Here is a 27,596-nt window from a genome sequence, read left to right on the forward strand (position 1 = left end):
GCCTCCCCCCTCATCTCACCTGTGCGCCTCCCCCCTCATCTCACCTGTGCGCCTCCCCCCTCATCTCACCTGTGCGCCTCCCCCCTCATCTCACCTGTGCGCCTCCCCCCTCATCTCACCTGTGCGCCTCCCCCCTCATCTCACCTGTGCGCCTCCCCCTCATCTCACCTGTGCGCCCCCCCCCTCATCTCACCTGTGCGCCCCCCCCTCATCTCACCTGTGCGCCCCCCCCTCATCTCACCTGTGCGCCCCCCCTCATCTCACCTGTGCGCCCCCCCTCATCTCACCTGTGCGCCCCCCCCTCATCTCACCTGTGCGCCCCCCCTCATCTCACCTGTGCGCCCCCCCTCATCTCACCTGTGCGCCCCCATCTCACCTGTGCGCCCCCATCTCACCTGTGCGCCCCCCCACTCATCTCACTTGTTCGCCTCCCCCCTCATCTCACCTGTACGCCTCCCCCCTCATCTCACCTGTGCGCCTCCCCCCTCATCTCACCTGTGCGCCCCCCCTCATCTCACCTGTGCGCCTCCCCCCTCATCTCAGCTGTGCGCGCCCCCCCTCATCTCACCTGTGCGCGCCCCCCCTCATCTCACCTGTGCGCGCCCCCCCTCATCTCACCTGTGCGCGCCCCCCCTCATCTCACCTGTGCGCGCCCCCCCTCATCTCACCTGTGCGCCCCCCCTCTCATCTCACCTGTGCGCCCCCCCCTCATCTCACCTGTGCGCGCCCCCCCTCATCTCACCTGTGCGCCTCCCCCCTCATCTCACCTGTGCGCGCCCCCCCTCATCTCACCTGTGCGCGCCCCCCCTCATCTCACCTGTGCGCGCCCCCCCTCATCTCACCTGTGCGCCCCCCCCTCTCATCTCACCTGTGCGCCCAGCATATGCGCTGGATGATGGCGTTTGCAATCAGGTTCTGGATTACTTTTCCGTCTGCAGAACTGATGAAAAACTGGTTCTGAGAAGAGAAAACAGGATAATAAGGTGCTGCATCCGGGCGGACGGCTTCTCTACAGGTCCGTGATCCGGGTCACATCCCTCTTGTACCAACACTTGGTCTCATGGCTTCTCGGCCCAACCACATTGTAGCATCACTTCTCTTTTTTTGTAATTTGGAATATGTTCCAGTAGCGGATTAGTGTTAGCGGGCGCGGAGCAGGACAGTGGTGGGCCGGGCGGCTCTCGTCCGGGGGTGACTTCAGCCCCAAGGAGAGTTTGCCCAGAAATCTCAGGGGCGCCACAGCAGAAATTGGAAAAAACTTTTCACAAAAAGGCAAAATTTGTGAACTTTTCTGGGCCGTCGGCAGCCGCCTCTAGGTGGCGCTAATTGACTACAGCTTTTATATAGCTGCAACTGAACATAACGGAGCTGAATCTATCCATCTATCGAGAACCTCCCAGTGGGTACAGCAGGGCACCCGGCCAGGTACCACGCAGCTCTGCCCCCTTATACTTGGGGGAAGCAGCAGTTTATAAGGAGCCTCGTCACTAACCAATCAGCTACGAGCAGGGTCTGACCAATGCTGGGATGGCAGAGCAGCGATAGGACGGCGACACGGAAACAAAAGCACAATCCGTCTTGTACAGTCAGTTTTTTGATCTTGTTCCTCAACCCTGGCAGCAGATGAGTCACCTGCAGGGTGCCAGCAGGCGCTGCGCCAACAGAAGGGCTGGCGCTTCCTGCCCCTACTTGTCAGCTCACGGAGGAAGTGGTTGCACATCCTACGCCCCGGGCGCCCCCGAGACGTGACAGGAGGAGACGGGCTAAACCTCTGCTTACAGCAGTGCAAGCGCTTCAGCCGACACTTAACCCCTTAGAGACCGTTGCAGTGTTACGGCTTCCATCCTTCTTTCTTGGGTTGCTGTGTCTCCGTGATGGGCGGGGGATTCTTCATGCCTGCTTGACTGACATGTTATTCGGCTTTTTGGTTTCACTATTGTAGATGGGATATCCGTAGAAGCCCCCCACCCGTTAAACAAATATACACACACACACACACACACACCTTTTTCTCCACAAAAAATCTTCTAAAATGGATAAAATACCACAAAAATAATAAAAAAAAACAACTAGCACACCGCACCACATAATGATAGGTATTACTGCATTCAAAATGATGCAAATGCGGAAAATATGTAGTAATTTATCGCACGCGGCGCACGCCGTAAACATCATCTAAAGCACTAACACCGGAATTGTTCATTTTCTTTGCCTTACAAAAAATGTAGTAAAAACAATCCAAACAGGCCCAAATAAAACCTGCAACGCTTCCCGCTGAGAACCAGACCTCACGGAGCGCCGCTGCTCGAAACGCTATGGATTTTTTATGTAGATTCAAGTACTTTCTTTAAAAAGGGTGTTTTTATTCCACAAAAGTACTAAAAAACAAAACAAAAACACACACAAAAAAAACAACAAACACACACAACAAGCCCTCATACAGCTGCCAAGGACTTGGCCCTTCCAACGTGACAATGAAAACCGCTTGGTCCTTAAGGCAAGAGAGGCTGGTCACTAAGGGGTTAAAGCTAGACATCCCCTTCAATGCCCCCAGCTGGCGTATGGGGAACACTGAACATACTATGGATTTGCTGGACTCTGTGTGTGTGTGTGGGGGGGGCTATGACTTACTACCCACGCTGTAGATACTGCAGAACCTCTTGGAGAGGCTCACAAGGCCCTGGTCATACAAGTGCTAACCTAGAAGCCAATGACTGTACCCCTTCGATGTGACTGAGCGCACGGCGGCGTCCTCACCTCTATGTAGACGTAGTGCTCCGCGTGGGATATGCAGTGCAGGTAAGCATTAAGGATGGAACATTCGTTACACCCCGCGGACCAGCGATCCACCGAGCGCAGCAGCTACACAGAGAGAGAGAGAGGTTAGAGGACGACCACAGACAACTCCAGCCCGCTGCGGGCACATCCTACTGCACCTGCACGGTGGCGCTGTAACATCCCGGGACCGTGTAACTGGGTCTGTCCGCTGTGGTTTGAGATTTGGGAAGCAGAAGAGGGAAGGACGGACCTTTATACTTGTTTTTCATTGTCTAAAACACAGGAAAAAAGTTACATCAGTAAAATGTACAACTGACATCAGCGTATTATATGTATCCTCGTGTGCTTCTCACTTTGTTAAAGTTCCACCTCTGGATGAAGTGTCGGGAGGCATCTCTAGCCGCTTTCCCATGAATCACGGCACCCACGTCCCTCCACGGCATTCGGGGATTTTTCATCCGATCAATGAAATCTGGAATAGTATAAGATGACAAAAAAGTGAGCGGAGAGCAAAGGGGGCTATGAGGCTGCTCCTCCTGCAATGTGAAATATACAGAAGGGGGCTATGAGTCTGCTCCTCCTGCAGGGTGATATATACAGAAGGGAGCTATGAGTCTGCTCCTCCTGCAGGGTGATATATACAGACAGGGGCTATGAGTCTGCCCCTCCTCCTGCAGGGTGATATATACAGAGGGGAGATATGAGTCTGCTCCTCCTCCTGCAATGTGATATATACAGAAGGGGGCTATGAGTCTGCTCCTCCTCCTGCAGGGTGATATATACAGAAAGGGGCTATGAGTCTGCTCCTCCTCCTGCAGGGTGATATATACAGAAGGGGGCTATGAGTCTGCTCCTCCTCCTGCAGGGTGATATATACAGAAGAGGGCTACGAATCTGCTCCTCCTGCAATGTGATAAATACAGAAGGGAGCTATGAGTCTGCTCCTCCCCCTGCAGGGTGATAAATACAGAAGGGAGCTATGAGTCTGCTCCTCCTCCTACAGGGTGATATATACAGAAGGGGGCTATGAGTCTGCTCCTCCTCCTGCAGGGTGATATATACAGAAGGGAGCTATGAGTCTGCTCCTCCTCCTGTAGGGTGATATATATACAGAAGGGGGTATGAGTCTGCTCCTCCCCCTGCAGGGTGAAATATACAAAAGGGAGCCATGAGTCTGCTCCTCCCCCTGCAGGGTGATATATACAGAAGGGAGCTAGGAGTCTGCTCCTCCTCCTGTAGGGTGATATATACAGAAGGGAGCCATGAGTCTGCTCCTCCCCCTGCAGGGTGATATATACAGAAGGGAGCTATGAGTCTGCCCCTCCTCCTGCAGGGCGATATATACAGAAGGGAGCTATAAGTCTGCTCCTCCTCCAGCAGGGCGATATATACAGAAGGGAGCTATGAGTCTGCTCCTCCTCCTGCAGGGCGATATATACAGAAGGGAGCTATGAGTCTGCTCCTCCTCCTGCAGGGTGATATATACAGAAGGGGGCTATGAGTCTGCTCCTCCTCCTGCAGGGTGATATATACAGAAGGGGGCTATGAGTCTGCTCCTCCTCCTACAGGGTGATATATACAGAAGGGGGCTATGAGTCTGCTCTTCCTCCAGCAGGGTGATATATACAGAAGGGGGCTATGAGTCTGCTCCTCCTCCTACAGGGTGATATATACAGAAGGGAGCTGTGAGTCTGCTCCTCCCCCTGCAGAGTGATATATACAGAAGGGGGCTATGAGTCTGCTCCCCCCCCCCCCTGCAGGGTGATATATACAGAAGGGAGCTATGAGTCTGCTCTTCCTCCAGCAGGGCGATATATACAGAAGGGAGCTATGAGTCTGCCCCTCCCCCTGCAGGGTGATATATACAGAAGGGGGCTATGAGTCTGCTCCTCCTCCTACAGGGTGATATATACAGAAGGGGGCTATGAGTCTGCTCTTCCTCCAGCAGGGTGATATATACAGAAGGGGGCTATGAGTCTGCTCTTCCTCCAGCAGGGTGATATATACAGAAGGGGGCTATGAGTCTGCTCCTCCTCCTGCAGGGTGATATATACAGAAGGGAGCTATGAGTCTGCTCCTCCTCCTGCAGGGCGATATATACAGAAGGGAGCTATGAGTCTGCCCCTCCCCCTGCAGGGTGATATATACAGAAGGGGGCTATGAGTCTGCCCCTCCTCCTGCAGGGTGATATATACAGAAGGGAGCTGTGAGTCTGCTCCTCCCCCTGCAGGGTGATATATACAGAAGGGAGCTATGAGTCTGCCCCTCCTCCTGCAGGGTGATATATACAGAAGGGAGCTATGAGTCTGCCCCTCCCCCTGCAGGGTGATATATACAGAAGGGGGCTATGAGTCTGCTCCTCCTCCAGCTGGGTGATATATATATGTATATGGGGCTATGAGTCTGCCCCTCCCCCTGCAGGATGATATATACAGAAGGGGGCTATGAGTCTGCCCCTCCCCCTGCAGGGTGATATATACAGAAGGGGGCTATGAGTCTGCTCCTCCTCCTGCAGGGTGATATATACAGAAGGGAGCTATGAGTCTGCCCCTCTCCCTGCAGGGTGATATATACAGAAGGGGGCTATGAGTCTGCTCCTCCTCCAGCTGGGTGATATATATATGTATATGGGGCTATGAGTCTGCCCCTCCCCCTGCAGGATGATATATACAGAAGGGGGCTATAAGTCTGCTCCTCCCCCTGCAGGATGATATATACAGAAGGGAGCTATGAGTCTGCTCCTCCCCCTGCAGGGTGATATATACAGAGGGGGGCTATGAGTCTGCTCCTCCCCCTGCAGGGTGAGGACTGAAGTGCCATGTTTCACTCTTACCCTCAAATGGTTTGTCCAGTTGCACCCAGTCTCTGAGGATGAGGTTGCTGTAGTCTTTGCCCAGCCAGGTCTGGCACACCATGTTGGGGTCTTGTGTTTGGTGGTCGGCAGCCGCGGTTCCATTCTGGTGAGAGACAGCGGGATTCCACCTTAAAGGAGCAGGGAGACAACCGACAAGAGGACAGACAGTGAAAGAGAAGAGAAATCAGAGAAGAGGAGGAGATGTAGGAGGGTTATGGGGCGTCACTAGGAGTATTATCATTGGGTGTATGGAGGTATTAATAGAGGGGTTATATTAGGTAAGGAGTAACATACGTTGTAGTGAGGGAGGAGTAGTAGGATTGTTACATGGAACAGTAGGAGGTTATATGGAGTAATAGGATCATGGTGGACCAGCACAATGGTGATATAGTAAAAGGCATATCATACAGTACTGCGGTTGACCATTGACTTGGCAGAAGAAGACAAGAGCCATGGAGTAAGAACAGTAACATATGGGGTTACAGGTTATCATCTCCTGGTGGGACATTTCTTGTTTGATGGATACCTGTGTCTGTTTCTCCGTAGATCCAATATCAGTCAGCCGATAATTATGATCATCCCATCGCCCATAGGCCAAGTCTAAACCACCCAGAAACACAACAGACTGATCAATGGCCACCATCTTCTCATGGTGAGCCCAGAGGACCACAATAGAAGAGACGTGATCCGGGTGACGCATCACCTAAAAGACAAGCAGAGATGAGGGGATCCAAGTACTCGCCTTGGCCGTGTAACACCAACAAAGCTTGGCTTCCTCACCTTTATATTAGGGTGAAGGAGCATTAACACTCTCTTGCTGTAATCACTGTTAATACCGAGAGCCATTTCCACCTCCTTAAAGAGTATGACACAAACCCGCACTCCGGCCTCCTGCAAAGAAGAGCAAAGCAAGACCGCCATGAAGAACACTGTCCACCAAACTTCAATGGTAATTGTTGGACCTGACCCTACGGTGTATGACTACTAAGAGGAGCCGGACAATCAAGGCCTGCTTAGAGCGGTCAGAAACCTCAGAACTTGATACAGTTACCAGGTCTTGATTTGTGTATAAGGCTTCAACCCGACTATCATTGGTGTTGCTTGGGGTAAAAGGATCAACCAATTTTGTTTTACAGTGTTTTAATGTGAGTCCACTGTGTCATCACAACAGTAGAGTTCTTCGGGGGGCATTCACCATCTGAATGTGGTACATCGATAGTCTTCCACCACAGGAATTCAGAAATGAGGGGGTTGCCTTTGTAAACATCAAGGAAGCTCAACTCATGATGAAGCCTTCACTCATGGGCCACCATGGAGTCCAAGCAGCGGCAACCTTCACTGACCCAGTTTTGTCTTGATGTTATACCTCGAGAGCTGATCAGATCTTATATTTGATGAACCACTAAGCCTCAGGCCATACTAATAATTCTCAATGGACAATATAGCCCAGAGGGCTAAAGTCTTCTTTCACATGGTTGGCTGATTAAACTCTAATCCAGGTGTTTCCCCAACTCCAGTCCTCAGGGCCCCAACAGGTCACGTTTTCAGGATATCCTATAGAAAGAACACCTGTGGCAATGTCTGAGGCACCAACCATAATTACATGATCTGTGCAATACTGAGCAAATCCTGAAAACATGACCTGTTGGGGGTTCCTGAGGACTGGAGCTGGGAAACACTGCTCTAATCTGAGGGTAGTCATGATCCTTCCTAGTCTACACTGAAGGGCCACTTTACTTTAGACCCCCATCTAGTAGCACTTTGAATCTCCTTTGGTCTGTTCTTTGGATGGAAAAAACTTGTCCCTCTAATGGGTCAAAGTAGGATGTCCGGAATCCTTCCACAGGATCCCCTTTTGCTTTTATCTCAGTCACGCCATTCTCGGTCTCTTCTTCACACTGTTACATGAGAACCCCCCCCACAGTTGGCAGTGAGACCCCAGCTAGTCTAGCACTGATGACCGGCTCTGCTGGAAGTCGCTCAGATGACTGGATTTTCCCATCTAATGTGGACTCACACTGAAACTGATCCACAGAAAACCTGTCACGTGATTTTATGCTCCGGGGTCACGGCAATGGTTTCTAATAAAGGAACGGCTGTTCAGTGTCCATGCTCTACATTAGAACACCAAATTGGCACCATAGAAGCACTTATTTTGCCCCGAGTCTGGGGTGTCTTCATAGATTATTCCTTCTACAACTTTTTCTCCTACCTGATCACCACATTGACCCCAGAGCCGGTAATGTATATCACTTGTCGGACGCACAATGTTAACCCCTTTTTTTTACCCAAATAACTTGGTCTGTCGAAGCCTAAATTGCATTGATTTTACTTCTATTGAGATGTTGATTAGTGGGTCACCTCCTGTGATCCCCACTGCCACCAATGACCATGAATAACATAATACCATAAACGCATTCTCCCTGATTAACAGGTAATTTTGGCTCGAAGCAAGAGAAAACTTCAGTACTGACCGCCTTCCGCTTCAGGATAATGTCCAGCCTGAACTCATCATCCCACGCTGGCCGCTTCAGGTGGACTTCTGGGCTGAGCCTACACAGGTGAGATCATAAATGAGAGGACAGGTCAGGATTCTTAGGCACCCATGGTCCACATATGGCAATTTCCTATGCATACTGAACACTTTTAGCCTCCGTTGGGCTGTTGGCGCTCCGTGGGTATAGTCAGCATGTACATTTGCGCTTTGCCCAGCACACATGCTAAGCGGAGATCACAAACCTGATGTGAACATAGCCTAAGATGTGCAAGGCCTCCATACTCTTGGCTCTAGAACGTCCTGCTCATTTTTTTTTTTATTAAACTTTTTTGCATAGAAACACAAACATTACAAAGTAAACTGCTCCCCCAGCAGATATCAGTTATACCCTCCGGTATATAATCCAGACAGAACAGGTGAGAAAGAACAACCTGCATGCAGACATATAACCCAAGAGTCATATATGACATAGTCATAGACTATACAGGCGTACACCACAGCCTCTCATGGCACACTGGACAGCGGCATATTTCCCATAACCCAATTAAGGGCTGATGCCCACAGATGGATTATCGCTGCGGAATTCACGGCCAGACACCCGCCACGAATTCCGCAGCAAGGTCTGTCCATAGACATGCGGTGTTAATAGAGTCTCCCCTGCCCACTCGCAGGGAAGAATCGCTGCAGGTTTCCATTTTGTGCGGAAAAAAAAAAAATCACAGTCAATTTTGCAGTCAATAAAAGCCGTCCGTCCCGCGATATTCTGCGCAGTGGGCACCGAGTATCGCGGGAATCCATGTCATAGCCCAGCGTCGGTGCGTCATGCCATGCACTGTGCATGCACGCCGGCTCGCCGGGCGAGAGACTCGGGGCATGTCCGGACAGGTGAGTATGGGGTCTCTGGGGGTTGCCAGGTCCGATTCCGCTGCAAGATTTCGCACCTAACCGCGATGCCCGCAACTTCTCCTACTACGAGGAAGGTTTCCTCTCCAAATACACACACCCTTCCCAGATGAACGACATGGTTTACAGTATTTATGTATTCTCTACAAGAAGGCCTCACATGGAATACTGCGGACAGTTCTGGTCACCGGTGCTCAGGAAAGATGTTACAGTGCTGGAGGGGGTTCAAAGAAGGGCAACTAAACTAATACATGGAATGACGGGACTGGAATACCCAGAGAGGCACCAAAACTGGGATTATTTACCCAGGAAAAAAGACGGCTAAGGGGCGACCAAATAACTATGTATAAATACATGAGGGGACAATACAAGGATCTCTGCCATGATCTGTTTACACCCAGGACTGCGACGGTAACGAGAGGGCATCCGCTACGTCTAGAGGAAAGCAGGTTTCATCACCAACATAGAAGGGGGTTCTTTACTGTAAGAGCAGTGAGGCTGTGGAACTCTCTGCCTGAGGACGTGGTGATGGCAAAATTCATAGAGGAGTTTAAGAGGGACTAGATGTCTTAGAGTGTACTAGAGTGGAAGGATATTACAGGATATAGACATTAAATAACCAAGAGGGTTATTAATCCGGGTCTTAGAGTCAGGTAGGAACTTTTAAATTTTGATCCAGGGATTATACTAACCAGCCTTCCTCTGGATCAACAAGGGAAGGTTGGAAATAGGCTGAACTAGATGGACATTGTCTCCCCTGAGCCTAACATACTAAGAAAGACGACTGGAGAGCCAGTGTAATGCTAACAACTTCCAGGCTGACTTATCGCCACTTTTCCCATTATCATCAGTTAGTAAATCAGTAGTACAGCCGGAGACACATACTAGGCGTTCTACAAGTATCACTGCCTGGAAATCTGTAGATAGAATGTCAATTATGGACCTCCAATAAGTATGTAGAAGGAGACTGTTACAAAACCTACGCATGATGTCCGCAGAAGCCATTGGACAACTAGAGTCGGCCCCAACACCCATCTTACCTGCCTGTAAATGCGATGCAGAAGGAATATCTGCGATAAACATCTAGCTTTACTCAGAGAAGATTTGGGGACGGCTTCTAAAGTAGCACTATGGTGTTCCTGCCTCAGACTTAGTTCTAGCAGATATAGGGTACCCATCCAAGTAGTTGGCTAATAACGCATGAGATAACCCAAGTTACACCCTTTTCATCCAAGGTGGTCTACAAACTGCGTCCTCTTGCACCCTCAAAGCCGCCCTCCTTCTCTGAACCCAAAAGCATGCCGCAGCTGAGAATATTGAAAATACAACATTGTGGCAATGAAAGTCCAGCTGGAATTGCTTCTATGTTTTGTAGAACCCTGAAGATATAAGATAATGAATGTAAAGAGCTCCTGCGTCCTGTCAGAGCTCAAACCCCATAAGGTTATGCAGACTGGGGGGATATTTAGTATACCCTTCAATTTGTTGCAAGGATCTAAACTTCTCCCATGACTTTTGTATTAAGGTTAAACCAAGCCCCAAGGGCCTGTAAGTGGCCCGCTTTTAGGGCCGACGAGAGGGAGTTAGACCCAACTACCTGACGCAAGGCCATCTCTATAGATCCAGAATTCTGCCAGACTCCCCAACCACTAAAATGTTCTAATTGTCAAACCAAAAAACAAAGCCCGGGATTTGGGAGCGCTCGGCCACCCTCATCCTTTACCCTTTGTAACACCTTGAGTCTAATACATGGTTGTTACTTCTGCCATAGAATACATATTATAGAATCTGTTAGCGGAATGCAGACTGGAGTCCAGTACCAAAAACAGCCGGCACCCACATTGTATGGGGTGGGATTGGCTCCCGATCCCCGTCCATACAAACCCTGCATACGTAGGATGCAACTGTACATCATGGAGCATTAAGGGGTTAATTAAATTCACCCACCATACCACAGAGAATCCCAATTTACACCATGGCGATATCTCCCGGGTCCGTTGTGGAATGCTGTTCCCAAATCTAGAGCTTACCAATTGTGAAGCTGCCCTCGCTCTCAAACCTTCCAGTAGGGAACAGTCTCTAGAGGACTTTTTTTTAAATTCGTTTTATTTATTAAATAACAATAAACAGTCTATGAGATACATATCAAAGAGGATTTACATGGTACATAGTGATGTAAATAAAATCAGGGTCTTGCATCGGGTTAACATCGTTTTGTTGCTGTATCACTCAGATTGTCTGATCATATATATAGAACAATAAACTTTTTTAATTTATAAGAACAGTAAAAACCAACTTCTGCTCTTTCTTGCTTTGGGTCTTGGGAGTTGGGAGTTTTGGGTCTTCCAGGCGTATGTCGATGGGAAGGGGGGGGGGGGAGGGTTATTGGGTGAGTGGGAAGGGGGAGGGTTAACGTAGGGTAAGTTTAATTTTACTCAATGGTTAGGGTGGAGTGTGAGCCTAGCCAGGCTCCCCATATTTTTTGGAATTTGGTCGGGCATCCTCTTTTTTGGTATATGATTTTTTCGTATGAAGTTACCGTATTTACGGATTGGACCCAGTGTGAGATCGAGGGGGGCTCCGCTGCCATCCATTTCATAGCTATTTCTTTGCGGGCTAGGAATAGCGTCTTTTCGAGGAAAATGCGGGTGTGGTATGGCCATGTCTCCTCCTCCAGTAAGCCGAACAACGCCACCTTGGGGTCTAGTTCAATGGATAATGGGGGTCGTAGAAGTGAGTTCATGAGGTTTGTCACTTTTAGCCAAAATTCCTTGACGAAGTAGCACTCCCAGATCAGGTGCCAAAAATCGGCCCCCGGTTGGCGGCATCTCTGGCACGAGTCCGGGGTGGCGCCACGCATTTTATGTAGTCGTTTGGGGGTGAGGTAGGCTTGGTGTATGATGTATAGTTGGATTAGCTTATTGTTTACGGCAGGTGACACTGACAGATGGGATTCAGAGACGTCTTGCCATTCCTCAGGTGTGAGGGAGGTGATGTTGCGCTTCCATTTATCAAATGCTGGGGGAGGGTTGGGGTTTATTTTGGCTGAGAGGAGGTGTGTATATAGGGCTGATATTAGGCCTTTGGGTCCCTGGGATTTGAGGATGCCTATTGTGGGGAACTTGGTTATGCGGGTTGTGGAGGGGGGGGGGGGGGGGGAATTGGGAATTTAGTGCATGTCTCAGTTGAAAGAATCTAAATAGCTGGAGGTGCGGGGCCTGTAACCTGTCGCGTAGTTGTGTGAATGTGGGGAGCGTTCCATCTATGTATACGTCTTTTAGCGTTTGTCCTCTTTGGGCGATCCAGTACTGTGGGTCTGGGACAGACTGTAATGCAATAAGGCCGGGGTTATTCCAAAGGGGGAGTTCTGGTACAACACCTTGGTATCGTTGCAGTGTCTTTGCTTCCCTCCATACATTGAGAGCTAGCTTATGAAGTGGAGTTAATTCCGAGGTTTTGGTGTGTTCCGGGAATTCTAAGAAGTTCAGGAGATTATGACCCGTTACTTGCTTTGCAAGTTGTTTGTCTGCCATAGGCAGTTCCCTTCCTAGAACCCATGATCTAATATTTCGCAATTGTCCTGCTATGTAATAGAGCCGGAGGTCCGGGAGGGCCATTCCAGCTTGCTCTTTGGGTCTTTGTAAGGTTGATAGGCTCAGCTTGGAGCGCGAGGAGTTCCAAATAAATGTTGTGATTAGGGAGTTTAAAGTCTTAAAGAATTGCTTGGGGGCACTCACTGGCATGTGTTGTAGTATGTATAAGCATTTGGGTTGGATGACCATTTTTATGAGATTTATGCGTCCAGCTACAGATAGTGGTAGTTTAGCCCATCGTTTTAGTTTGTGTTTTGTGTTTTCTATAAGTGGGTTTATATTGTCTATTATTGCATTATTATGGTCATATGACATGAGCATTCCCAGATATTTAAATGTTGAGACTGGTTTTAGACCATATTTTGCTACATAGGGGTCGTTTTTTGGGTTAGCTTCTGTGTAGAGGATTGTTGATTTGGACCAATTGACATGTAGTCCGGAGAAGTGGGAGAATCTGTCTATGTGTGTCATGGCTTGGACGAAGGAGTTTGATGGGTTTGATAGGAATAGGATTGTGTCGTCTGCGTATAGTCCTAGTTTGCTTTCCAGGTCTGACCATTTAATGCCGGTCACGCTGGGGGCGTTTCTTAATCGGATCGCCAGTGCCTCAATGGCTATGGCGAACAGGGCCGGGGATAGAGGACACCCTTGTCGGGTGCCTCTTGTTAGTTGGAATTCCGCCGATGGGACCCCATTGACAATAACGTTTGCGCTCGGGGACTTATATATGGTTTTGACCCACTGTTGAAAGTTGGGTCCAAATCCGAAGCGGATCAGGCAGGCTTCCAGAAAAGCCCATTCCACCGAGTCAAATGCTTTTGCCATGTCAAGTGAGACTAGGGCCCAGGGCATATTATATTGTTTGCCTAGCTGGATGGCCGTTTGGACTCTACGGATATTTATGGTTGTGGATTTTCCTGGCATAAAGCCCGTCTGGTCAGGGTGTATGATGGAGAGGATCACTTGATTCAGCCTGGTGGCCAGAATTTTAGTTAGAATCTTGTAATCTGTGTTTACAAGTGATATAGGCCGGTAGGAGCCGCAGTCTGTGGGTTCTTTCCCAGGCTTCAGGATCACTACTATGGAGGCTTTGTAAAATGAAGTTGGGAGTGCTTTGTCTAGTTGTGCTTGGTTTAGTACTTCAAGGAGTTGTGGGCCTAGTTGTTCGAAGTATTTACGGTATGTCTCTATTGGGAGTCCGTCGGGTCCTGGTGATTTATTAAGGGCCATGTCTTGGATTATTAGTTGGATCTCTTCCAGAGTGAAGGGGGCCTCTAGGAGATCGACCTGCTCCTCGGTGAGGGTTGGGAAATTTAGGTCATTTAGATACTCTAAAATGTCTGCCGTCTCTAGAGGACTTGTGATAACAATGTGGACATCTACTAGACTCGAAGAACTAGCCCCACGCTGCAGGCTCCTAATAAAATGGCCAAAACCATTCTGATATCTATTGTGTGAGGATTGACTCAGGTCGGTGTGCGGAGCAGACCGGGACACCAGTACATCAGTCCAAAACAGGGCTTTATTTGGGCAAAGAAAATAAACTTCTCAGGCTTTAGTTTTTCAGGCCAAACAGAAAACAGTAAATACCGAAAATATGCAGCTCACCAACCAAATCCAGACACGAAGGGGCGAGCCCGTGATCGCTCGACAAGACGTAGAGCTAAATGTGCCAGAGATGAAGCTATTAGCCCCATCTTGGAAAGTTAAGATCCTAAACTTCATTAATCCACGTTAAGAATACCCATTCACAAACACAACATGGCAGCTTCCTGACATGTTCCTTGTCAACGGCCCTAGTCACAAAACACTACAACTAAAGGCACATATTGGTAGCAGTTGGAACCTTAGGTGTAATAGCCGCAGGTCTGGAGAGTAATCAGGGATGAGTCGAAAGTCAGCAACGGGAGGTCTCTGTCTGCAGCACAAATGGGTAATGTAGTCAGATGGAAAGTCAGGAGTCGGTATCAGGAGGTCTCGTCACAATAGCAGAGGAGCAGGCGGAAGTCGAGCTTGATAAATCAATGCTGGGGAGCAGAATAATCACGCACTGTGGGAGTGGCAGGGCTAAACGGGAACCAGGAGCTAGGGACAAGAACAAGGTCATACGGGGGAGCTTCTTCAGCAAGCCGGATAGCTCACTGGGGAGAGCCACCAACTGGAGCACAGGAGGTTGTGGGTTTGAGCCCTGATAGTAGCTGTGCCAGACATGCGCTGGCAGAAGCTGCAGTGTTGTGATTGTGAATGGGCATTGTTAACATGGATTAATAAAAGTTTAGGATCGTCCCTCTCCAAGCCGGGCGAGCTTGCTTGTTCCACAGCACAAAACAAACACCTGCTTTTCCCAGCAGTGAATAAACATTTCCTTGTGACCCGACCAGCTAGACGGCGTCCTACCAGCCATCTGAGGACAGCAAGATCACAGCTAGCGCAGATTACCGTCTGGGTGAGCAGCCAGACGCATGGGTTATTTTCTCTGTGCGGTTCACCCAAGTACCTGCCTTGCACTTCTTTAAAATCCTCGGTAGTGGCCTCATGGGAAACACTGGCAAAGTTTGTGGAGTACAGAACAAAACCAGTCCTGGAGAGGGAAGAATGACAGATCCTCCTCCAACCTGCCTGCATCCAACAATCCAGTCCTGGAACCACAACAAGTACCCCCCCCCGACTTCCCCGTCACCATCTCACACTATATACACGGCATTCGTGGAGTCTTTAGAGCCTTCACTTTTTACATTTTGTTTTCCTCCTTATTTGCATAAGGCCACAACAAAAGAATATGGTTTCCCCATCTTCACTCAATACCCAATAATGACAAAGTACGGAATATTAGAATTTGTAATTACAAAATACAATACCATTCAGCATTGCCATAAGTATTCACACCCCGCACGCAGTATTAGGTGAGGCACCTTTGGCAGGGATTATAGCCTCCCGTCTCCTTGGGGATGATGCCACAAGGTTTACATGGTCTCCACCACAAGAATGGGTGCAGACGTGGGATTGTCCTGGGGGAGGACGCCCCCGGCTGGTGACTGGCCCCCCAACTCTCTGCAGTAATTCCTCTGCAATGCAAAGCTCCCTTGGCTGCTGCTCGGGTCGTTGCGGTCCATCTTTTCCCTATGAAACACTTTGCCCGCTGCTAGCACTGTTGAGCTCCATTTGTTTGGTATGATGCGCTCCCATCCACCGCTGTGACAGTCCCCGGCGGCCTCCAATGCTGTCCCTGCTGTGTGTGCGCCCCTTTGCTGTCAAGTTCACTCAGACCCCGCGCTCCATTCCACAGCTGTCACAGCCGCCGCTGCCGACAGAGACCCGCAGGGGAGCGGAGTAGCCGTCAACAGCCGCATCCCCAGAAGCTGTGGTCAGCGCTTCTGGGGATGCCAAAAAGTTCCATCTTGGTTTCATCAAACCAAAGAATTTTGTTTCTTGCACTCTGGGGGCCATTCAGGTCCTTTTTGGTAACTCCAGGCGGCGTTCATGTGTCTTTTACTGTGGAAGCTTCTTTCTGGCGGCTCTCCCATTAAGCCCAGATTGGTGGAGGCTGTGGCGATGGTTGACCTGCTGGAAGTTTCTTCTATCTGCACAGAGGATCTATGGAGCTCAGCAAACGTGACCACTGGGTTCTTGGTCGCCTCTCTTACCAAGATCCTTCTCCCCCGATGACTTAGTTTGGTGGGTCGGCAGTTCTAGGAAGAGACCTGATTTTTCCAAACTTCTTCCATGTAAGAAGCATGGAGGCCGCTGGGCTCTTGGGAACTTTCAGAGCAGCAGAAATGTTTTGTAGCCTCCAGATCAGCACATCCATAAAAGCCTGTCTCAGTATTGTTCCGAGGGCGGCATCTCCAGTATTAGATACAGTGTATTGTTCTGAGGGTGGTATCTCCGCTATTAGATACAGTGTATTGTTCTGAGGGCCGTATCTCTGGTATTAGATACAGTGTATTGTTCTGAGGGCTGTATCTCTGGTATTAGATACAGTGTATTGTTCTGAGGGCCGTATCTCTGGTATTAGATACAGTGTATTGTTCTGAGGGCTGTATCTCCGGTATTAGATACAGTGTATTGTTCTGAGGGCCGTATCTCCGGTATTAGATACAGTGTATTGTTCTGAGGGCCGTATCTCCGATATTAGATACAATGTATTGTTCTGAGGGCCGTATCTCCGATATTAGATACAATGTATTGTTCTGAGGGCCGTATCTCCGGTATTAGATACAGCGTATTGTTCTGAGGGCCGTATCTCCGGTATTAGATACAATGTATTGTTCTGAGGGCGGTATCTCCGGTATTAGATACAGTGTATTGTTCTGGGGGCCGTATCTCCGGTATTAGATACAGTGTATTGTTCTGAGGGCCGTATCTCCGGTATTAGATACAGTGTATTGTTCTGAGGGCCGTATCTCTGGTATTAGATACAGTGTATTGCTCTGAGGGCCGTATCTCCGGTATTAGATACAATGTATTGTTCTGAGGGCGGTATCTCCGGTATTAGATACAGTGTATTGTTCTGAGGGCCGTATCTCTGGTATTAGATACAGTGTATTGCTCTGAGGGCCGTATCTCCGGTATTAGATACAATGTATTGTTCTGAGGGCCGTATCTCCGCTATTAGATACAGTGTATTGTTCTGAGGGCCGTATCTCTGGTATTAGATACAGTGTATTGTTCTGAGGGCTGTATCTCCGGTATTAGATACAGTGTATTGTTCTGAGGGCCGTATCTCCGGTATTAGATACAGTGTATTGTTCTGAGGGCCGTATCTCCGATATTAGATACAATGTATTGTTCTGAGGGCCGTATCTCCGATATTAGATACAATGTATTGTTCTGAGGGCCGTATCTCCGGTATTAGATACAGCGTATTGTTCTGAGGGCCGTATCTCCGGTATTAGATACAATGTATTGTTCTGAGGGCGGTATCTCCGGTATTAGATACAGTGTATTGTTCTGGGGGCCGTATCTCCGGTATTAGATACAGTGTATTGTTCTGAGGGCCGTATCTCCGGTATTAGATACAGTGTATTGTTCTGAGGGCCGTATCTCTGGTATTAGATACAGTGTATTGCTCTGAGGGCCGTATCTCCGGTATTAGATACAATGTATTGTTCTGAGGGCGGTATCTCCGGTATTAGATACAGTGTATTGTTCTGGGGGCCGTATCTCCGGTATTAGATACAGTGTATTGTTCTGAAGGCCGTATCTCCGGTATTAGATACAGTGTATTGTTCTGAGGGCCGTATCTCTGGTATTAGATACAGTGTATTGTTCTGAGGGCCGTATCTCCGGTATTAGATACAGTGTATTGTTCTGAGGGCCGTATCTCCGGTATTAGATACAATGTATTGTTCTGAGGGCCGTATCTCCGGTATTAGATACAGTGTATTGTTCTGAGGGCCGTATCTCCGGTATTAGATACAGTGTATTGTTCTGAGGGCCGTATCTCCGGTATTAGATACAGTGTATTGTTCTGAGGGCCGTATCTCCGGTATTAGATACAATGTATTGTTCTGAGGGCCGTATCTCCGGTATTAGATACAGTGTATTGTTCTGAGGGCCGTATCTCCGGTATTAGATACAGTGTATTGTTCTGAGGGCCGTATCTCCGGTATTAGATACAATGTATTGTTCTGAGGGCGGTATCTCCGGTATTAGATACAATGTATTGTTCCGAGGGCCGTATCTCCGGTATTAGATACAGTGTATTGTTCTGAGGGTGGTATCTCCAGTATTAGATACAGTGTATTGTTCTGAGGGCCGTATCTCCGGTATTAGATACAGTGTATTGTTCTGAGGGCCGTATCTCTGGTATTGGATACAATGTATTGTTCTGAGGGCCGTATCTCTGGTATTGGATACAATGTATTGTTCTGAGGGCCGTATCTCTGGTATTGGATACACTGTATTGTTCTGAGGGCCGTATCTCCGGTATTCGATACAATGTATTGTTCTGAGGGCCGTATCTCTGGTATTAGATACAATGTATATTAGCAGCAACGTGCCACAGTGGACCGACTGACCCAGCAGTACAACAGGTACCTTGTGTCGACTATGGCTCAATAGACAAGCGTGTCCCGGATCACTGTCAACAACGCCTCACATGAGCCCAAGAAAGAAGTCAATGGACCTTGTAGACATGGCAGAAGTTCATCTGGAGTGAGTCCCATTTACCACTGAACTATATGGATGGCCGGGTCTGTATCTGGTGTTACCAGCATGCAGCTATATCCCATGGTTGCACTGTTGGGGTTCAACAGGCCGGTCGTGGCGGTGTCATGATCTGGGGAGCAGTTTTCTAGCATGGCCCTAGGATTCTTGGTCATCATACCACAATCCTTGAATTGTGAACTCTACAGGGAGCCATTAGCTGACCATCTGCACCGATATCTTCAGGAAATCTGGTTGGCTATAGTGCCATGCCTTAACAGGACAACACTCCGTGTCACCAAGCTTGCATCACAAAGGAGTGCTTGGGGGAACAAGACTATGAATTCTCCACATTGCCTTTGGTCCCCAAACTCATCATTTTGGGGATATACTAGTAATGGCTGTGAGATCTGCTCCAACTTATCTGCAAAATGCGCACCAAGTGACGGAGCTGCTGCAGTGGTCCCGGGTCAAGCCAAATACGGAGGATGTTCACCACCTTGTGGAACCTGTTCTCCAACATCTGAAAGCTGTGATTGTCCAAAGAGGTGGACCAAATGCAGTGATCAGTGTAAAGCACAGTACTTGATGTCACCATATTGGAGAGAAGTTGCCCAGATGTTGTAGGCAGCCACAACATTGTAGATAGTTGTTCTATGTAAAAGTAGACCTTGTGACCGACGTACGGTACATCGTCCAAAAGGCGTGGATTTAAGCTTATGGGCATTGAAGCAAAACTCCTATCATAGATTCCTAAATACTCACTATTCATCTACAATACGGCTCTCCAATTATGCAACCGATGGGTTTTTGAACCTCTTCCATGCAACAGGATCCTACGTGCGACTGCAACAGTCCGAACAGCACTCCAATGGTATCAAAGCTAACAGTGCGGCTGACCCCAGACACCCTACGGTGGTCCACACGTCCTATAGACATGCCATACAACGTTACCCCACAACTCTACTTACCACCAGTCGGTGATGTAGATCTCCTCCCGCGCCTGCAGCAGCGCATCTGCAACAGCAGCAAAATAACTGGCACCATTAACAAACCTGGAGGGAGACGGGAACAGAGAATAGTAAAACAATGGCTAGAGAGTGGAAGACGGCCTAAAGACATACAAGGAGGAGAGCGGTGGAGGGGGCGGAGAGCGGTGGAGGGGGCGGAGAGCGGTGGAGGGGGCGGAGAGCGGTGGAGGGGGCGGAGAGCCGTGGAGGGGGCGGAGAGCCGTGGAGGGGGCGGAGAGCCGTGGAGGGGGCGGAGAGCCGTGGAGGGGGCGGAGAGCCGTGGAGGGGGCGGAGAGCCGTGGAGGGGGCGGAGAGCCGTGGAGGGGGCGGAGAGCCGTGGAGGGGGCGGAGAGCCGTGGAGGGGGCGGACAGCCGTGGAGGGGGCGGACAGCCGTGGAGGGGGCGGACAGCCGTGGAGGGGGCGGACAGCCGTGGAGGGGGCGGACAGCCGTGGAGGGGGCATCCTCACCACTTTACTTGGGTTTTCTGCCTCACTGGTGCATGAGCTTCAAACCGATGAAGAGTCAGAAAGTCCTTCCCATGTTCCTCCGCGATCTGGGTGATCTGATGCTTCCACCAGCGGGCCTGGCGATACCCGCTGAAGTTCAGGATCAGCGTTCTGTAAGAAAGATACATCAGCATATAAAATCCCTCGGGAAAGTGAGGCAAAAAGTTGTGAATCAGCTGACGTTACTTGTGTCACTCCAGTAATCAGTGATTGTATCTAATAAGTATCACAACTGATTCTACAGCCGTCTGACAATCCTATTGTATAGCCCTGTGTCAGGCTGCTGCAGTAAAGCACGGTATTTACTGTAAATGCATGTAAATCCACGCCCCAACTGAACGGCGAAGAACTAGTTTGCTCTTCGTTCAGTTTCTGCATGCAGATAACCAGACGACAGAGCGGCCGCGGCAGCAGGCAGGCGTTCACTTATGACCCCCGTCCCGCTGCGCCTCCATTCACTGGTGTAAAAGGAATGATTACCGCTGCAGCGACCCATCAAGCATCGGCGTCCGACAAGTCGGCCCGTGTAAAAGGGCCCTAAGAGACCATGCCTGAGCAGATGGAGAGTTATTACTGTGACCCGCATGCAACGTGCCGCCGCCGGCAGAAAGCCTTCCACATCCTCTAAGGAAAATATTAAATGTGCAGATCACAAGGGGCGGAGGAGGGGCAGAGGGACGGGGCGGGGGTTACAGACTATTTTTTAGAAGTCCCTAGTGATAAGTCCTTGCTACGAGGTCACATTACTCAGATTAAGAAGGTCACTTGATTTTCCAAAATTAGTAAGAGATGATGGGAAGAGGAAGCTGCCCCTCCCCTCCAACGCAGAGCCGGGATCAACACCAAGAACAGAGCAAGCAAGTACGGTCGTAACCCATCATGGCGGTGACCACCAACCTGCACCCTCGAGCATGCCCGGCAGCCTGCAGCAGGATGCATCAGCCTCTGGGTGTGAACACTGAATGTTTCACAAACAGCAAGCAGAGGTCTTGGGAATGGCGAGGAGGCTGTAGGTCTCTACAAGAGAGTTTGGAGCCCTTTAATGCGTCTCTGGTTGATCATTTGGAATCGTTCCCATTCAGACTCCTGGCAGCGCTACCTGGAAGCGACTGAGGCAACGAGATTCCAGCAACGGCGAATCTGCAGGAAAGGTCCTCATTATCTGATCGGGAGGGGGGGGGGGGGACGGACTTCTGCTAATCGCTGCCACGTCACTGCATACCAGGCATAGCTACGGACATTTCATAGAGGCTGCGCCTGGTATAGAAGCTCAGTCCCATTCACTTGTATGGGGCTGAGCTGCCGTACAAAGGCCACATGATGGATGAACAGGACGTCACTGGCCTGAGAAAGTGTTACAGCGCCCCCCCCAAGCACTGCGACCCCTTCAAGCAGCTGATCCATGGGGGCGTTGAGAGTCAGACGCCCGTGGATCGGATCCTGGGGATAGGTAATCAACTTGCTGATCCTGGAAAACCCCTTTACTTGTGAATGTGCTGATTGGCGAAGGCCCCTGGAGGTTGGACTGTAACCAATCAAATATTGATAGTCTAAGATGGGCCTTCATTGACAAAGTCCAGCCTGGAGAACTCCAAGATACGGCATATTATGAATCATCATCATAAACTAAGGCAGCTGTTCATTCAATGACCCATTAAAGGGATTGGCTCAATGAACGTATGATTTCCGGGGGTCCGACCACTGGAACCATAACCAATCATGAGGACAGGGTGTCCTGAATCCCCTCTATGAATGAAGCAGTGGTCACACATGAGCATTACCACTCCATTCACGGTCTACTAGACTGGTGAGGATGGAGCCCTGTACTTTGCGAGTGAAGCCCTTACCGTATATAGTTCTCTATGCTGACTCCGTATTTCGTCTCAGTTGTTTTTTTACCAACTTCGATTTTGAATTGTGGATCGTAGAGCAAAACAAAGGAAATTTCTCCAGAGTCTGGTTTTAGGTAGAGAAGGAAGGAGTCTTTTACCACGAGCCACCTGCAGAAGATGTAGAGAAGATATGGTCTACTCAAGGGAGTCATCACACAACATGAAAAACACGTAGTAAGACCACACAATGTAGTAAAACCATGTAATGTTAGAGCAGCATACAGTATAAAAGGCGCATAAAATGTCCACATAATGGTGGAAGCCCAAGGCGGCGGGAAAGCCACGGGAAGCCCAAGGCGGCGGGAAAGCCACGGGAAGCCCAAGGCGGCGGGAAAGCCACGGGAAGCCCAAGGCGGCGGGAAAGCCACGGGATGCCCAAGGCGGCGGGAAAGCCACGGGAAGCCCAAGGCGGCGGGAAAGCCACGGGAAGCCCAAGGCGGCGGGAAAGCCACGGGAAGCCCAAGGCGGCGGGAAAGCCACGGGATGCCCAAGGCGGCGGGAAAGGCACGGGATGCCCAAGGCGGCGGGAAAGGCACGGGATGCCCAAGGCGGCGGGAAAGGCACGGGATGCCCAAGGCGGCGGGAAAGGCACGGGATGCCCAAGGCGGCGGGAAAGGCACGGGATGCCCAAGGCGGCGGGAAAGGCACGGGATGCCCAAGGCGGCGGGAAAGGCACGGGATGCCCAAGGCGGCGGGAAAGGCACGGGATGCCCAAGGCGGCGGGAAAGGCACGGGATGCCCAAGGCGGCGGGAAAGGCACGGGATGCCCAAGGCGGCGGGAAAGGCACGGGATGCCCAAGGCGGCGGGAAAGACACGGGATGCCCAAGGCGGCGGGAAAGACACGGGATGCCCAAGGCGGCGGGAAAGACACGGGATGCCCAAGGCGGCGGGAAAGACACGGGATGCCCAAGGCGACGGGAAAGACACGGGATGCCCAAGGCGGCAGCAAAAACTGAGATAGCGAGAAAGATGACAGAAGGAAGAAAATATACAGTGTAAGGAGTGTGCCAGGGTAAGAAAGAAGGCAAAATAAGAAGTCACATACAGTACAAAGGTATTTGTAGTACAGAAGTCCCCTCTATCAATACAGCAAGACATTTATGGCACAGAAGTCCCCTCCACTAGTACAAGAGACATTGACTATATAGAAGTCACCACCACCAGTTTGAAGGTGAAGGTCCTTGATCCATATTTAATAGAATAGAATCTGACAACTCCGGCCCCAACCAGAGCTCTGATACTATATGGAATATCTAAGCTACAAGACCGAGGTTCTTGGTAAAATGACTGCTGCTGGGAGATTTATTGGTCCATAAACTTGAGGGACTCCAAGATGGAACCAAATCATACTTTGGGTCTCCAGTGTTCTTTTCTGGTACCTACAATGGTCAGAAGTGCCCTAGCCAGAGCTGTAGGACTATTTGGGCACACAATGCAAAGAAATGAGATGTAACTGTTGTGCTGTTTATATAATGCTAGTGGATTTCTGATCTAGATGGACCATTCAGTCAAGGTTGGACAGAACAGTCCTACTTCTCCTTCCACCTCTGATCTGAAAGAGGTTAGGACAGATAAGGGACAAGATTATATCACAATCTCTGAAGACGGAAGTTACAGGATCATTGAAAGAATAAGGAACATATAAGATGCCCAGAGATTTTACCTTTTGGACCAACGGTAACAAATTTGGTGATGGCCGAAGCAATTGCAACCTTGAATTCTATGACCACCGGATCTCTTCAATATAAAACCTTCCCTACAAGATAAACATACAAAAGGGGGGGGGGGGGGGGGAGGGAGTTAAAAAAACAGCTGTGGGGACCTTAAACAGTAAAAATATGTATTCTTGGAAGGCCCCCAAATACATTCTTGTACTTTAGAATAGATGATAGAACTACGACACTTTGACCCTTGGGATGGCAGGGCAATGGTAGAGTCACCCTTGTGGGTCCAGCCAAGTGTTGTTCACCACCAGCCTAGACACCGAATACTCACAATCCTTTAGTCCCAAGGTCTGGAATGAAGGAGAGCCGACTGACATCCAGAAACTCCATCTGTAAGAGGAACGTATGCGGTCAAGTGACGACATGTGACCTTGTCAATCATCCCATCACAACAAAAATCATTCTACTGATTGATGCCACCTCCGAATTATAACCGTGTCATTAACCTAAAGTAGACATTTGAGTGGGGAAACCAGAAGTTTACCATGTAGAATACATCTACATACCCAAACGGACAACAGTCTACACATAGGGACGTCTCACTAACAGCAAGGCAGCTTCTGTTTTATTTGCATCTCCATTGCTTGGGGGGGGGGGGGGGGGGGGTTCGGGTTGCCAGACACTGGGACACTGTTGTGGCATTAAGTGTCTGGAGATGGAAGAATTGTTCTTCTGAGGTCTCTACTTTCCTTGATCCTGATCTACAGAATAGGAGAGCTGCTGCTGGAGCTCAACAATAAGAGCGAGCTTCAGTTATATTGTATATACAGCATATCAGCATCATCTGGTTGCAAAACCATCCCAGGAGGTTCCTTCAGCAGAGGTCCGAGACTCCTGCTTACTGCTAAGAGGGGTTGTGGCATTGCGGGAAGAGACCAACACCTTCAGCTTCCGATACTTCTGATAAATTCCATGTCCGTTTACAGAGTCCTATTAATTTCAGTAGGACCCTGTCAGTTTGTCTTGGGGATACAGAAAGTCTATGAGTCAAGTCTTCATCAGCTGAAGGGGTAAGGAGTTTACTAAATAGCTGCAGACCCTACATTATGTAAACTGAGACCCCACTGATGACCTCTTCTCCAATCAGGGGTTTAAAGGCACAAATAACCAGGTTAGCACAAGGGCCGATAATGGCTGCGCTCTACAGAAGGTAAGAGTAGAGCGTTCACCAGTATATAAAACCGAATATTAGAGAAATCAGCAGCACTGGACCGGTACTAAAAATATTAGTGCACGCCTCCCAGCGCGCGATCCACGGGCCTCCCAACGCGCGATCCACGGGCCTCCCAGCGCGCGATCCACGGGCCTCCCAGCGCGCGATCCACGGGCCTCCCAACATATAAAAAACAGAAGTCCAGGCAGCGCGCCAAAGAGAGGTCCCCTTATGTGAAGGATGGTACAGGAATGGGCTGGTAGTGAGGGGGTGATAGACAGGGCAGCAATCGTGGTGGTGGCTTCCCTCTGGTATAGGGTACATCCACAGGTGGCTTTATGTACTGTCCCAGTGACAGGGCTATCTGCCAACAGCCACCAGTAATTACCGCAATCAGTTTGAATGTTGCCATCAAAACTGGCCATGCAGCTAAACAGTCAGCAGGGAAGGGGACCCTTTCCTGTGCCCCATTGGCAGACACCCATGATGCAATCGGGGGTGCCAATAAATCAACATGGCAGCTTTGACTCTACTAAAGGTTCCCAGGGGTGCCATACATGGATGTCCATCAAGCCCTGGTGCCGTGCTTCATTGGCAACGCTAAAAAGCATATAATTGCAATTTCAAGCCCCCTGTGGGGACTAAATAAAAAAAATGGAAAAAAATATTTCATAGAAGTTTTTTTTACTTAATTTTTAACAGTACCAAAAAAAGTTAAAAAAAAGAAAGAAAAACAAAAACACCCCTTTTTCCATTAAAAGCTAAACAATTAAAAAACCCTCTACATTTGGCATCACCGGGTATATAAAAAAATGGCACCAATTAAAACTACAGCTCACCCCACAAAGGAACGAGCCCTCACACGGCCAAATTAATAAAAAAAATTTAAAGACGTTACATGTGTCAGAACACGGCGACGGACAGCAACGTAGGTTTAAATATAAACTTAGTGTTGCTGTAATCGTATCGACCCGCAGAACAAAGTCCAGGGGTCATTTTACTGCACTGTAAATGCTTCAAGAACTAAACCCACCAAAGATGGCGCAATTGCAATTTTTATTCATTTCTCCACACTTCCAAAAATGTAAAAGTTTTTCCAGACATTAAATGGTACCATAAAGAATGTAAGGCTTGAGGGACAGTTAGGAGGGGGAGCCTCATGGGATCTTGGAGCTTTAAGTACATGATGGATGGATGATATGTCACCCTCTATGGAGCCTCATGGGATCTGGGAGCTTTATGTACATGATGGATGGATGATATGTCACCCTCTATGGAGCCTCATGGGATCTGGGAGCTTTATGTACATGATGGATGGATGATATGTCACCTTCTATGGAGCCTCATGGGATCTGGGAGCTTTAAGTACATGATGAATGGATGATATGTCACCCTCTATGGAGCCTCATGGGATCTGGGAGCTTTATGTACATGATGAATGGATGATATGTCACCCTCAATGGAGCCTCATGGGATATGGGAGCTTTATGTACATGATGGATGGATGATATGTCACCTTCTATGGAGCCTCATGGGATCTGGGAGCTTTATGTACATGATGGATGGATGATATGTCACCTTCTATGGAGCCTCATGGGATCTGGGAGATGTATGTACATGATGGATGGATGATATGTCACCCTCTATGGAGCCTCATGGGATCTGGGAGCTTTATGTACATGATCGATGGATGATATGTCACCTTCTATGGAGCCTCATGGGATCTGGGAGATGTATGTACATGATGGATGGATGATATGTCACCCTCTATGGAGCCTCATGGGATCTGGGAGCTTTATGTACATGATGAATGGATGATATGTCACCCTCTATGGAGCCTCATGGGATCTTGGAGCTTTATGTACATGATGGATGAATGATATTTCCCCCCTTTATGGAGCCTCATGGGATCTGGGAGCTGTATATACATGATGGATGGATGATATGTCACCCTCTATGGAGCCTCATGGGATCTGGGAGCTTTATGTACATAATGGATGGATGATATGTCACCCTCTATGGAGCCTCATGGGATCTGGGAGCTTTATGTACATGATGGATGGATGATATGTCACCTTCTATGGAGCCTCATGGGATATGGGAGCTTTATGTACATGATGGATGGATGATATGTCACCTTTTATGGAGCCTCATGGGATCTGGGAGCTTTATGTACATGATGGATGATATGTCACCTTCTATGGAGCCTCATGGGATATGGGAGCTTTATGTACATGATGGATGGATGATATGTCACCCTCTATGGAGCCTCATGGGATCTGGGAGCTTTATGTACATGATGGATGGATAATATGTCACCCTCTATGGAGCCTCATGGGATCTGGGAGCTTTATGTACATGATGGATGGATGATGTGTCACCCTCTATGGAGCCTCATGGGATATGGGAGCTTTATGTACATGATGGATGGATGATAGGTCACCCTCTATGGAGCCTCATGGGATCTGGGAGCTGTATATACATGATGGATGGATGATATGTCACCCTCTATGGAGCCTCATGGGATCTGGGAGCT

At 49.1% G+C, this 27,596-nt stretch overlaps 1 protein-coding gene across 2 annotated transcripts in view; it reads right to left on the bottom strand.

The window, feature by feature from the left end:
• PLD2 (phospholipase D2) overlaps positions 1-27,596 on the bottom strand; it is a 73,854-nt gene that overhangs the window by 11,417 nt on the left and 34,841 nt on the right. For both annotated transcript variants that reach the window (XM_066593844.1, XM_066593845.1), the window contains exons 7-19: positions 24,179-24,237; positions 23,847-23,939; positions 22,138-22,290; positions 20,252-20,401; positions 19,744-19,827; positions 8,107-8,185; positions 6,413-6,523; positions 6,159-6,335; positions 5,612-5,735; positions 3,132-3,250; positions 2,937-3,050; positions 2,758-2,862; positions 869-957 (exon numbers count right to left, since the gene is read on the bottom strand). In XM_066593844.1, the coding sequence (XP_066449941.1) occupies positions 869-957; positions 2,758-2,862; positions 2,937-3,050; positions 3,132-3,250; positions 5,612-5,735; positions 6,159-6,335; positions 6,413-6,523; positions 8,107-8,185; positions 19,744-19,827; positions 20,252-20,401; positions 22,138-22,290; positions 23,847-23,939; positions 24,179-24,237 (1,457 nt within the window). The remainder of the gene's footprint in view (positions 1-868; positions 958-2,757; positions 2,863-2,936; positions 3,051-3,131; positions 3,251-5,611; positions 5,736-6,158; positions 6,336-6,412; positions 6,524-8,106; positions 8,186-19,743; positions 19,828-20,251; positions 20,402-22,137; positions 22,291-23,846; positions 23,940-24,178; positions 24,238-27,596) is intronic.

This window comes from Eleutherodactylus coqui, chromosome 2 (genome assembly GCF_035609145.1).
Source record: "Eleutherodactylus coqui strain aEleCoq1 chromosome 2, aEleCoq1.hap1, whole genome shotgun sequence".
Classification (NCBI taxonomy): domain Eukaryota; kingdom Metazoa; phylum Chordata; class Amphibia; order Anura; family Eleutherodactylidae; genus Eleutherodactylus; species Eleutherodactylus coqui.